General features: G+C 41.0%; 1 protein-coding gene across 6 annotated transcripts in view; it reads left to right on the top strand.

Moving 5' to 3' along the window:
* The window catches only part of MAP4K3 (mitogen-activated protein kinase kinase kinase kinase 3), a 182,024-nt gene that overhangs the window by 147,979 nt on the left and 21,160 nt on the right, over positions 1–12,885 (top strand). For 4 of the 6 annotated variants that reach the window (XM_075267539.1, XM_075267537.1, XM_075267536.1 and 1 more), the window contains 6 exons: positions 333–371; positions 672–728; positions 3,700–3,742; positions 7,002–7,164; positions 7,404–7,528; positions 8,982–9,023. In XM_075267539.1, coding sequence (XP_075123640.1) covers positions 333–371; positions 672–728; positions 3,700–3,742; positions 7,002–7,164; positions 7,404–7,528; positions 8,982–9,023 — 469 coding nt within the window. The remainder of the gene's footprint in view (positions 1–332; positions 372–671; positions 729–3,699; positions 3,743–7,001; positions 7,165–7,403; positions 7,529–8,981; positions 9,024–12,885) is intronic. The other 2 variants (XM_075267538.1, XM_075267535.1) reach the window with 1 other exon arrangement.

Genomic DNA, 12,885 nt, shown 5'->3' with positions numbered 1-12,885 from the left:
AACCCTATAAATGTTGGTATCAAAGGCCAGAGCCACAAGTAGCAAACATGCTGTGTTTTCTGCAGTCTGTTCCTTTGCAAGCTGCTGATGCAAACGACACCCGGGAGGCGAGTGCTGGCGATTCCGCAGCATGTGGGACCCCGGCCTAATAATGTCCGATCTACCTGATTATCAACTTTAGTTTAACAGCACCTTCCGTGAAAGGTACATTCTGGTTCGTGTAGATGAAGGAACATTGCAGATAGGTTTATGTATTGATTGATTTGGATTTCTATTATTCGGTACCTTTGCCATTGTCCTAGTGTACTTAATGTTGTCACTTTTCCTTTAAGGAGTCTTCTCAAGTCTGTTGAAGAGGAGCTGCACCAACGGTAACTAATATCCCTTCTCGGGCACCGAACCCCCCACCTTCCCTCTCTGTGTGGATTTCTGTCCGGTGTTACTGTATCCCTGCCTCGGTGTATGTTGTGCAGATGTATCAGAGCTTTACTTGGTGTGACCTCCATCTGTGCTCCACAGTACAAACAAAAGCACCAGCAAACTCTATACTCTGTAGCAAAACCAAACACGAAGCTCCTAGGGTACTGCATGCCGTAGTCCTATTGTAGTAGCTGTAGTATAGCTTTACCAGTGAAGACCACTCAGCCATGGTACCTTGTTCATCTCCTTAGGGGACATGTGGCACATTTAGAAGATGATGATGATGGGGATGATGATGAATCTAAACAGTAAGTCCTTTTCATATCTCAGCTTATTGGGACTCTGCTTCAGGTACTGGGACTCGGTCTGGCTTTAACAACACGGCATTCAGCACATGACAAATCTGTGCGTTAGCTTTTATTTTTTTACTTCCTATATCTCCTTTTTTTGCTTTTAGTCCTTGCTACTAACAGGGAATCCAGCTAGGCTTACAGACCTATCATTACATTCTCAGTGCCAGGGAAAATACCATTATGGGAACACTCAGCTGTGGATATTGTGTCCTCGGTTCTTCTCAGTTCTGTCTTGAACGTAGGTGGTGTGTACTGTGACTTCTGTAGCCGTGTCGCGTTCCCTCACATGCTATACGTTCTACTCTGTCTCCTGGCCATCTTGTTCCAGCTTGGTCTGTGCTATCTGGCTTTTTATGTGCTCCGCTCCAAATGTTTTCCAACAAGAGTTACTGCTGGCGTTTTACTAATATAACATCAATTTTTTTTCTTTACCTTTTAAAGTAATGAGATGGCTTTTCTGCTATTTCTGCTATTACTGCAGTGGAGACATGAAATTGTAGAAAATATGATGTTAGCAGATAGAAATACAGTATGACGGCAGGCCTCTTATACTAAGGCGCAGTGTGCACCCCTTTTATACTAGTTCTGTAGGCCCCATTTTATTGCTATCAATTATTTTATTATTATTATTATTATTTCCATTTTTTCACACGTTTTTCTTTCTGTAGAAGATGCAATATGTCCCACAAGCCAAAAACCTTTTACCTTCAAAAGAGAGTTAATGGCCGTCATCACAGTCCGTTGCTCTCATCTGTCATAGGTTGAGAGCTACAGATTAAAACAGCCACAGGATGACTGATGCAAACAGGGCGCCCTATGACAGATAAGAGCAATGATAGCCATGTGATCTTGGCCTTAGCAGCCAGTGTATGACATAACAATTATTACCCTAGTTATAGAAATGTTATATAAAGGGAGTTTGGACTATAGTGTTCAGCGGCTGTGTCAGGTGTCTTGCAGATGGCTTATTCCCCTCTCCCCATTCAGAACGAATACAATTGAGCAAGTATATATAGGGAACCAGGAGAAAGATGTCGACCAACTCTTATTGAAGGTGTATGGCCATCTTAAGGCTGCTTTGGTTGGGCACTGTCCATAACCATCAGATCTGTTTGTTAGATCTCAATAGTGATGTTACATTATCTCACCATGTTGTTCCATCCCTTACATAGCAGGTGACACATATGGAAGTCTATATATAGGTCTATTATGGAACAACGATCCCGGCCAGAATATAGATGGGCTTCCTTTAACTGAAAAAGGAGTTGCCTGGGACAAAAATGTCGGCTAATAAAATGTGTCCTATACACTGAGGGACTGATGTCCTGTGTTCTCTCAAGTTGCAAGAGTTGCAAGATCTCCTAGCATTCTCCCTTGGCCCCTAAAATCTGTTCCCTTAAGCCCATATAGCATTGTATATTCACTGACTATACTAACCTGTATAGAAAAAAAAAACTGGTTTCTGGTTGCATATGCAGGAATAGAAAAAAATATCCAGGTGAAGATTAATAGACCTTGTCTTCCGTGAGAGAAAAAGGAGGAACAAATTGGGAGCACGCTTTGCCCCAGAGTAATTTCTTAAGGGCACATAGATCTTAAATGTCACATTGCCAGCTAAAGTGTTACACAGTGTCCTTTCTCTGCCAAGGCTGTAATATATAGGTTATCCTCGGAAGACGCATCCATCTTGCACAGAATCTTCTTAGAAATGGCAACATAAAATATTTATTTTCTTCATTTATTTGTAACAATTTTGGTATATGAAAGGGCTCCTGTCCCCTAAATCCTTTTTATGGACTGCTATAGGGGTTGTCCAGTAACATTCAGAGCTTTTTGGTTGTTGTCCAAATGTAAATTAATAGGAAATGCTAATGTACTAAATTCTGAATATTGCACCACTGGCTCCGTTTCAGGCCTCCTCTCCTGGTACCACTTCTTTCATACTACAGTAGCAATGGTGGATGTCATGGTCCTTCATAAAAAATGGACTGCTGAAATAGCAGTCTGATGGAACCATTGACTAAATAGCAGAGCCCAATGGACCCCATTGATTAAAATGGGGTCTGTTGTTATTAAACTGAAATTGTGGATGAAAAAGCAGTACATGCGATTTCAGGCGGACATAATGACAGTCTCCGACACTGACACAGGCAGAGAGCTTCCTTTCCCGTCTGTGGGTCAATGACGACTCAACCCCCTCTCCATCTTGGCTGATGTAGAGACAAAGAAATCTTCATCACATCTCCTGAAAATAATCTGCTTGTGCAGAAGTGGAAGCAAAGATTCTCGGACCAGGGGTGGAGGTCTGACATCAGAGCAATGGTGCCGTATTCAGAATTTGGGAGTCTCTCAGCTGTAAATTGGTTGTGCACCTAATCCCAGTGCCTTGTAGAGGGGAATCTACAGTTTCCAACTATTTTAGCAATGTATATTTGGATGTCACCTGATAAGCGGTGGTCTTATTAGGCATTAGCAGCCATCATTGTGTACGTACCAGTCAGTGAGTAGGACCCCCTGTTGTACTCGTACAAATTACAATGAAGAAAGTTGTTTTATTTGATCTTCAATATCTGCTCAGCTCCCCCAAACTCTTCAGATCAGACTATATGTCAAATATGACAGATTCTAATAAATACCATGGCATGGAAAACTCCTTATTCCAAATGTTTTGTTATTTTTTGTGCCTATTTTACAAAGATATAGATTATATGAATATAATTGCATGACATATATTCCGTATAATAGAAACTGTATTTGGCAGGTGGGAGCGGGTATGTTAATACATCACTATATGTTGTATTGCAGTATATACAGTATATTATACCTGATAGAGCAGCTGGGCTATTAAATCTGTGTCCTTTGGGGGTTTGCCAAGTGCTTATTCCAAGACCTAATCATTTGTTGTGCTTTGTCCTTAAATTTTCAGCTCTACTATAAAACCCAAGGTGCCACCTCCTCTACCGCCAAAGGTTAGTGCCGGTCCTGCTTTAATCATTGTCATTCCTTAAGAACATAATTTTTTTTTTTTTTATTGCTCTGTGTATATACAGATATATGTAAGAAAGCTGTCAAGCTGTGCCAAATATATGATGCAGCATGTTCCGTTTTAAAGAGGACTTTTCACCGCCTTCTCCTATTCAGGTTCTTAGCATCTGTTAATAGGTGCCGCTCCACTGATACCAGTGCAGTTTGAATTTTCTGTATTGCCCCGCCATTCCTGAGTGACAAGCACAGTTAGTTTTGCTGCATATTCAATGATGTAAAGAGCTGGACTTGTTGTAGGTGGTGAAAGATCCTCTTTAAAGGGGTTGTCCAGCTACCAATCGCTGGCTGCTCTAGTGACCTGACCTGGCCAATGAATGACTGAGCAGTATATACTGTATCTCGAGAAGGGACTGGAATTGGAAACCAGCAGTGTGAGGATAGTATAATTTGTTCCCAAAGCAGCCTTTGCATGGTCATTTTTTACTCTCTTGTGAATAAGACCTTACAGGCAAAACATGTTTCACCTTTAAAAACTGCGCCAAAACACACAACCTGCATACAGATTTTTCCGATGCATTTCTACCTTGACCCAAATCCATAATACATCTGCATTGCTGTGGAATATGTGCACTAGTGTCTAGCTTTATGAACCTGATAAAAATGGAGCAGACCTGGAGTTGACGGTCGCCGCCGTGCCCAGCAGTGTCTACTAATCATTACATCAATTCTTCTCAGATGTGTTCTGCTCCTTTGCAATGGAAATCGCCTGAAGACTGAACATTTTTCTTGCTTTTCCCATTGCTAAATTGACATCTCTAGCTGTTTCGTGCGAGTTCGACCTCCCCTCCTGCGTCTTTTATTTACCTCTAAACATTTAAAGATGAGATTAATGAATTAAGAACAAATCAAGCACAAAAATGTCCGAGAAAATAGAAGAGAGCGCCTGGAGCTCTGTGCATGGGCTTCCATCACAGGAATAGTCCCAGTGCCTAGAAGACACAGACACTGAAATGAATTGCACGTAGAGTCGGCTCCAAGGCATTTGCTGAAAGCCCCCAATTGTTTAATGCTCCAAAGCAATGCAATGTGGATTCATAACCTCAGTAGTGATGTCTCCAGTAAGTAAGTAAGTTCAATTACAGTGACCTAAATGTCTTGTTAAGAGATGAAGATGGCTTCGGCATACTGTGCTGGGCCTCATAGGACACCCATAGACTTCTACAGTGCCCTAGTTTTTCTTTGTATGTCTATGATTTTTCTATAGAGTATTGTCGGTCAGATCCTGCTATGTCAGATGCATTATCCTGGAGTTATTCTACTCTAGTAACATTGACCTTCATGGCACAGGCAGTAGAGGACCTCACTGGCCATTGTCATTGTCCTCCAGGACGTTGGGTAGTATACCTCCAGTTGGAAACAATGGGGGAGATTAACTTGTGTGCCAGTTTGCTAGTGTTAAAGGCATGAAAATGTTGTGAATTTTTGTGCAAGTTTTGCACAAAAATTTGCTACTTTTTTTTTTTTCTCTTTTTCAATGCCCTCGTGAAAGAAGGTGAGGTGTGGGCAGGACCATCTATTCCAACAGATTTATGAGTTCCCTGGCATAAGTGGTGCCTAAAATCTAAGAATTCAGTGCAGGCACATGGCCCTAAACTAAAACAAAACAGCTTCAAAACATTGAAAAAAAACAGACACGAGAATAAGGCCTTAGAATCCATATACAGAGAAAATATAGCGTAATGGAAATATCAGAATATAACCGCCCATGGCAGTCTATGAAAAGGGGTAGGACAGTGAGAGGGAACTTGGTAAGTTATATTATGGAGTTTCTTATCTTCCCTCCTGCTACTGATTTATGCAAAGCTGTTTATAATCGGAGGTCACTTATAGGGGTTTTTTATGTTAAAAAACTTCCCTCGTACCATTGTTAATCCTGATAGAGAGCACTATATTGTCTTGTACAGAGTACAGTTCAGGGTGCTTCCTATAGAGGGCAGCATAATAGAGGCACTGTCTCCCTATTTACATCTTGGGAGACAGATTTGCATATTCCTCCCATGTTGCTTAAGGAGGAACATTCTCCCCATAATTTGTTATAATGATCATTCTAATCCTATATGTATTTGGGCCATGTATTAAGCTCATTGCTGCCTGGTGTTAGCCTATGCCATGATAAATGTTGGCTTACTGAAAAAGACAACTTAAACAGGTGGTCTCAAGCACTTTTCCTTTATGTCAGGTACCATCCATAGAACTATACTGTGCGCCTGCTGGATTGCTTTTTATGAATCCAAAAGGTTTTATGGGATTTACATGTCAATGACTTATCCTTAGCATAGGTCATCAATATCTGATTGGTGAGGGGCCGACACCTGGAACTCTCATAGGTCAGATGGCTGAAGAGGCTGCACCATTTGGGTAAACACTGCGGCCTCTTCTCTGAATAACAGACACAGTATCGTACATTGAAAACCAGTATGCTAACAGCTGATCTGTAGGGTCTCATGTGTCAGACCCCCAGCAATCTAATACTGCTGACCTATCCTAAGCATATATCGTTAATATATTAGTCCCTGAAAACCCCTTTACAGCCCACGTAGCATAATCACGGTGGAAACACCGCTGCGTTTTAAAGTCCCTGCAAAGTGGATGGGATTCTGGTTATCCTCATCCACTCATTGCAGAAAAATATCCGCAGCAGTCATGATCTGATTTCAAAAAAAGATGCGGTTTGGGGTATCGCAGCATGTCAATTATACCTACAAAAATCTGGTGATTTCCATATAGGTGTAATTGAAGCAGAGAGTCTACAGAGGAAAACGCAATTCCGACACAGATTTTCCTCCTGCAACGATTTTTGGCTTCGGCCTGCTACGGGGGTCCTAAGGCTGAGGCCCTATGTTACAGAAACACAGCTTTTATGTTGCAGATTTTTCTGTGGTTTTTTGAGCCAAAGCCAGGAGGTGATTGAAAAGAAGGTAGAAGTATAAGAGTTTCCTTCCCATACCTTCTGCAGCCATTCTTGCCTTTGGCTTAAAAAACCGCAGCAAAATCTGCAACACAAAAAGCTGTGTTTCTGTAACATGGGGCCTTAGCCTTAGGTCATCCACCATGCAGTTTAGCAGCTGTACCTGCAGTGCAAATATATATATATATATATATATATATATACACACCTATATACAAATAGTACTGAATATGAATATTTCATTTATTGGTTGTATTTCTTTCGTATATTTACAGCCCAAGTCAATATTCATACCCCAGGAGTCAAGTGCTTCTGAAGATGATAACCAAGGAACAATCAAGAGATGTCCCATCTCAGAAAGCCCCGCGCGACCTGCTTCCTATGTACCTCCAAGACCACCCCCTCCACGATTACCACCCAATAAACCCAATGCTTTAGGTAAGTTCAAATACGGATTCCCATCCAAATTCCCTGGACTTCTTAGGCTAAGTTCACACAGGGAGCGTAATGGCAGATTTTGGCACCGAGAGTGACGTAAATTAAGCGCCATAATCTGCCCCCTCTGTGCCCGTGTGAACGGGCCCTTAGAGACCACGTTCTCGTGTCATTGACATTGTATATGAAATAAATACTTTATAGTTTGTGTTAAATTGAAAACCATTGTTGTCTTCTCGCAGGTAATGGGGTGGGTTCATTCCAAATAAATGGAGACCGGGACACTTCTTCACTTCCTCAACAGACAGATAATAGGATTTCCAAGTCACTAAGTGTGCCTACACGAAAAGAAAAGAAAGACGTGCCGGTAAGGCTAATGGGGCTCGAAGCAGTAACGCTTGGTCACTTGTTCCTTGTGCTATAGACCATTAAAATCCACTTGGATGTTACTTGCAGTGCATGTTTACTAGGAAGTCTAATATACCCCTTCCCCCCCATAAATCATTTTTGTAGCTATTTGTTAACTCATTCTCGTCCAAATCTGACATTTTGGGACTTTTTATGTTATTTCACTATCCCTCAATATATGAATACGGCCTTATAAATTTGACCTCATTATTATATAGATTTGATACACAAGTATATTTAGGGGGTCAGTTTTGTTTTCATGGTGTGAACTTTGCTTAAATGTGTTGCCAGAGTTTATGGTAAATATATTTTTAAAAGAATTTTAGTGAGGTGTGTAAACATTGGCCACTAAGCCAAATAATATGCTGAGACTTCCTTTTCTCTAAAGGAGATTTCTTTGCAGCAGGCACCTCACTTCTCAGTACGCTGATAATCACATCTATCATGTCTGTGTAGATAAGACACAAAATCCACTGGTCACAATGGCTGATTTCACAGCGTATCTACTCCTCTCTCTGCAAAGCTCATAGAGCATCCCTAGAAAACTCTCCCATAGAAGTCAATAGAGTTTGCTTCAGACTGTTGCGTCTATGACCCACAGTTCATCTCCACAAGTGACGATATTTTTAGGATTTTTTTTTTAAAAAAAAAAAATAATAAAAAAACATTAATAATAGTATGGAAAATTAAAAAACACAACATAGGGTCGCAAAAGCGGAGAAGGGGAATGGGGACCCTCAGTTATGAGGAAAGAATAAAGGAGATAAATTTGTTTTTGTCTGGAGAAGAGATTAAGAGTATGGAATAAACCTATTTAAATGTCTGATTAAAATAAACATGGCGAAAAGCTGTTCCATATAAAACCCCCTTTTTTTTTCTGTCCGGAGAAAAAAAAGTTTCAGCTGCAGAGCTGATGTAACTTCTTCACTGTATCTGTGGAATAGCCTACCTCAGGAGCTGGTCACCTTATCGTCTTACAGAAAAATAACCTTGAAGTGTATGGAAATGTATAGAACGTCATGTCCTTTCACACGTCCATCAAGTTCAACCAGGGAATATGTCTTTTTTTTCAACTGTACTATGTAACATCACCAAAAATTCTTTAACAGTATGAGTAATGTAACAATGTGAATTAAGCAATAGGTCTTTTTCTGGTGACACTTTCCCTTTAAGAGTGCAGTCCCACAAATTAGATTTATTCACTCTCTTCAGGGGACGTAGGGACGTAGCACTGGGACCTCTACCTATCACAAGTAAGGGGATCCCAAGTTGTCAACGCCTTTGAGCACTGTAATGTACAGTATGCCAGATGCCCCTTTCACATTTTACTGAATATAAACCATTGATCAGTTGATCACATTTTGCCTAGTGATAAAAACCTGTGTAATTTTACTATTTCTGCTCTATTTTAGAAGCCAATAAGTAACGGACTTCCACCTACACCTAAAGTGCATGTAAGTACAATACTAATGAAGACACTTTGAAATCTGTTTTGGAGCGTCTTGATTGTGTATAATGTGCCTGGAGTTCTATATCTGTACACACATAGAGAGGAGGCAGTGTGCTGAGCGAGCTGCTTGGCTGATGAGTGCAGATTGTGCTGGGATTTCCTGCTCTGAGCGAGGCAGGAGTAACTGCTATATTCACCAGGGCAACATGGTAAAGGGGCTGTCTGTGGAGTATCAAATCACGGACCTGGTCCGGAGGACGCTTATGATTTACCTGGGTTTTCCAGCGATGTCATGTGACCCATTTAATTTAATATTTTTACACTAGTTTTCTGTGTACTTTTTTTTTGCAAACTTTTTACAAATCTTTTCCCCCGTTTATACATTTCGCACCACTGTTGCAAAAATGTAGTTAGAGAAGGATCCATGGTCACCATAGCCCAAAAAAGGGATTATAATTTCCACCAGTAGGTTATACCTGAAATCTAGCCACCTCTTATTCGGCCGATACACACCCCTATTTCCTTGGGCAGATAAGCTGCTGACACTTTTATGCTATATAAAATAATAAGCTGATTGGGAGGACAATTACATGTAATACCTGATGCTTCCACTTGGGGCTTTATTGACGATGCAGAGAACGCAAACAACTTTTTTTTGTATCAAAAAGAGATTATTTCATTAAAGCACCAAAACTCCTGCATGTTTATGTGTTCCTATAAATCCTCTTCCTTTAGGATATGTACATTTAGATGACATGTTTATTTGTAATCTGCAGCTCCATCAGTATGACCTAAGATGTTATATAGTAAACTGAGGCCAGATGCCATAATAAATCTGCATTGCATTGAAGCTTCAGTAACATTGGTTATACTGCCATCTTGTGGACGCTGCTGCATTATTTTATTACGCTTAAACTGTTCTTTTAGTGAGTCTCAACACATTGTGCACATGATACAAAGAGGCAAAGCTTATTGTTCGTATAATGAAAAGTTGTACAATTTTCCAATATACTTTCTGTATCAATTCCTTGCGGTTTTCTAGATTTCCGCTTGCTCACCTTTGTGCCCATCACATGACCATGGACTTTATATCACATGACCATGGACTGTATATCACATGACCATGGACTGTATATCACATGACCATGGACAGTATATCACATGACCATGGACTGTATATCACATGACCATGGACTGTATATCACATGACCATGGACTGTATATCACATGACCATGGACTGTATATCACATGACCATGGACTGTATATCACATGACCATGGACTGTATATCACATGACCATGGACTGTATATCACATGACCATGGACTGTATATCACATGACCATGGACTGTATATCACATGACTATGGACTGTATATCACATGACTATGGACTGTATATCACATGACCATGGACTGTATATCACATGACCATGGACTGTATATCACATGACCATGGACTGTATATCACATGACCATGGACTGTATATCACATGACTATGGACTGTATATCACATGACTATGGACTGTATATCACATGACCATGGACTATATATCACATGACCATGGACTGTATATCACATGACCATGGACTGATTTTTATCCACTGGAAGTAATCAAATGAATGATCTAGAAAACCGTGAAGAATTGATAGAGGAAATATATTGGAGAATTGTACAGCTTTCCATGATACAAACAGTAACATGTGTCTCTTACTATTGGTCTGTATCTGGACAACCCCTTTAAGCAGGATTTTATTTTGAGTGTGTTGCAGCATCTCTAGACGTCGCACTTGTCACAATTCCTCCAACCCATTTTCATGCACTTTCCAATGTTACAATGTGATCAGTCAGCATGCCGCTCTGCTCGGCCTGCTTGTCACTTCTCCTGATGTGTTAGCAAGAAGTGTTTTCCATGCATGAACTGAGATGAACTCCTCAACAGTAGTGTCTACTTATAGACAAGGATTTCCAGCACTTTCTGTCCTGTCCTTGAAGATAAATCTTATGTAGCAATTTACCTAACATAAGTTTATCTTCTGGGTCCTGCTTCACTCCAGAAGGGCAACAAGATAAATCCTCTTATGATTTACAACCCTCAGTACCAATAGTCATAATGTTAAATATCCTGTCCATTCTATTTATTAGCACCATTGCCAATATTAATGTCACTAGCATATGCTAAAGCACATTAGCCACGTCTCATGAAATGTCCAGGAGTCTGCAGCACAAATGGGCAACCACCTGGAGTCCCAGAAGAGTGGGAAAATCTTCAGGTCCCTGCGGAACGTTCCTGCATATTGTATGTGACATGGGGACATTATATGCTGGGCGTGTCACATAATAAAACTGCGTGTACACATCTGAATAAGGGTTGTATCATACAACAAAATGAGACCATGCTGCACCCCGGTAAGGGAGGGGCTTTGCTTAAAGGAGTGCGACCACTTCATATTGCTCCATGCAGTGGGGGGTTCCTGAACATCATTACCAAAAGTTGTCAAAGGTTACAAAGTTTCACTGCTCTTGCTTAAAGAAACCACTCTCATGTTTATGATGCAATCTCCCTTTCACAGCATGCAAAAGATAGTAGTGTGTATTATAGGGGTTTGGAATGAATAGTTGAGATATATATATATATATATTTATTTATATGATTATCTTTAGTGAATCTGTCCTGATTTCTTCCCTATCAGAGCACTGATTATGAGATCAGTGAGATATATAATATAGAGGTTTATATGCTTTGGAGCAGGATTTCTGAGTAAGAAGCTGCCTGGACTCCTAGAAAAGACAATAAGAGTCCTGTTGCCCTGCCCACATATAAACAGCCTTCCAGTACACTCATAGATACAGGGAGCGTTGTCCATCACTATGCGGGGGTGGGGTAATAAGGACTCTGTCTCTTATAGTAGTCCTTTACTTTGTATTTAATTATTAATTGTGCATTTAATCTACGGGTTTTTCTTTCTTAAAGGGGTTGTCCAGAATAAATTGATCTTTATAACCTAAGCTAAACACCCCCACCTTGCCCCACCTACCTTCTAAATTACTTACTGTACCAAAACATCTATAATTACTAGAGATGAGCGAGTACTGTTCGGATCAGCCGATCCGAACAGCACGCACGCATTGAAATGAATGGACGTAGCCGGCACGCGAGGGGTTAAGCGGCCGGCCGGCGTCAAAGCGGAAGTACCAGGTGCTTCCATTCATTTCAATGCGTGCGTGCTGTTCGGATCGGCTGATCCGAACAGTACTCGCTCATCTCTAATAATTACCTAGACATCCGCCCCCAGGCACATTTTCCGATTTTTTGGTGATGTTCTGTTTCTGTAAATGATGAAACGGAATGTCAGCAATACTAACCCCCACCACCCCATCATAGTTATCTGTCTTCCGGTCCGGATCTTCTGGGCAGGAAACGTTACTTCATCTGCACACTCCAGCTCTGTTGCGTAGGCATGGACAGCCAGCAGACATCAAGAAGAAGAGGTGCCGGGCCTCCCAGATAAAGTGACATTCCATACCCAGAAGGTCATGTCCAGAAGACAGGTAAATATGGTGGAGTGCGGGAGCATGAGTTGGTTAGGAAGGGCTAGTAGTGGTTGGGCTAGGTAGGGAAACAGGGACAGGATGTAAGTGAGAAAGGGAGGGGGAGGGAGTGAGAGAGGGAGGTGGTGTGAGCCAGCTCTGAGTAGCTCAAGGCATCATGTAGTTGTAGGAGAACAGAACAGGAAGATACCCATGTAAACAAATGCAGAAGATGCCAGGAGCTCACAGAGAAGCCCAGAAATCTCTCAAAACACTGCTGAAGGTATTTGGTGCGTTTATAAACCTATGAATAGCACTAACAGACCTTTTTTGAA

Source organism: Leptodactylus fuscus, chromosome 3, assembly GCF_031893055.1.
Source record: "Leptodactylus fuscus isolate aLepFus1 chromosome 3, aLepFus1.hap2, whole genome shotgun sequence".
Taxonomy (NCBI): Eukaryota; Metazoa; Chordata; class Amphibia; order Anura; family Leptodactylidae; genus Leptodactylus; species Leptodactylus fuscus.
The sequence above is the reverse complement of the archived record's forward strand: the minus strand, read 5'-3'. Positions and strand labels throughout refer to the sequence as shown.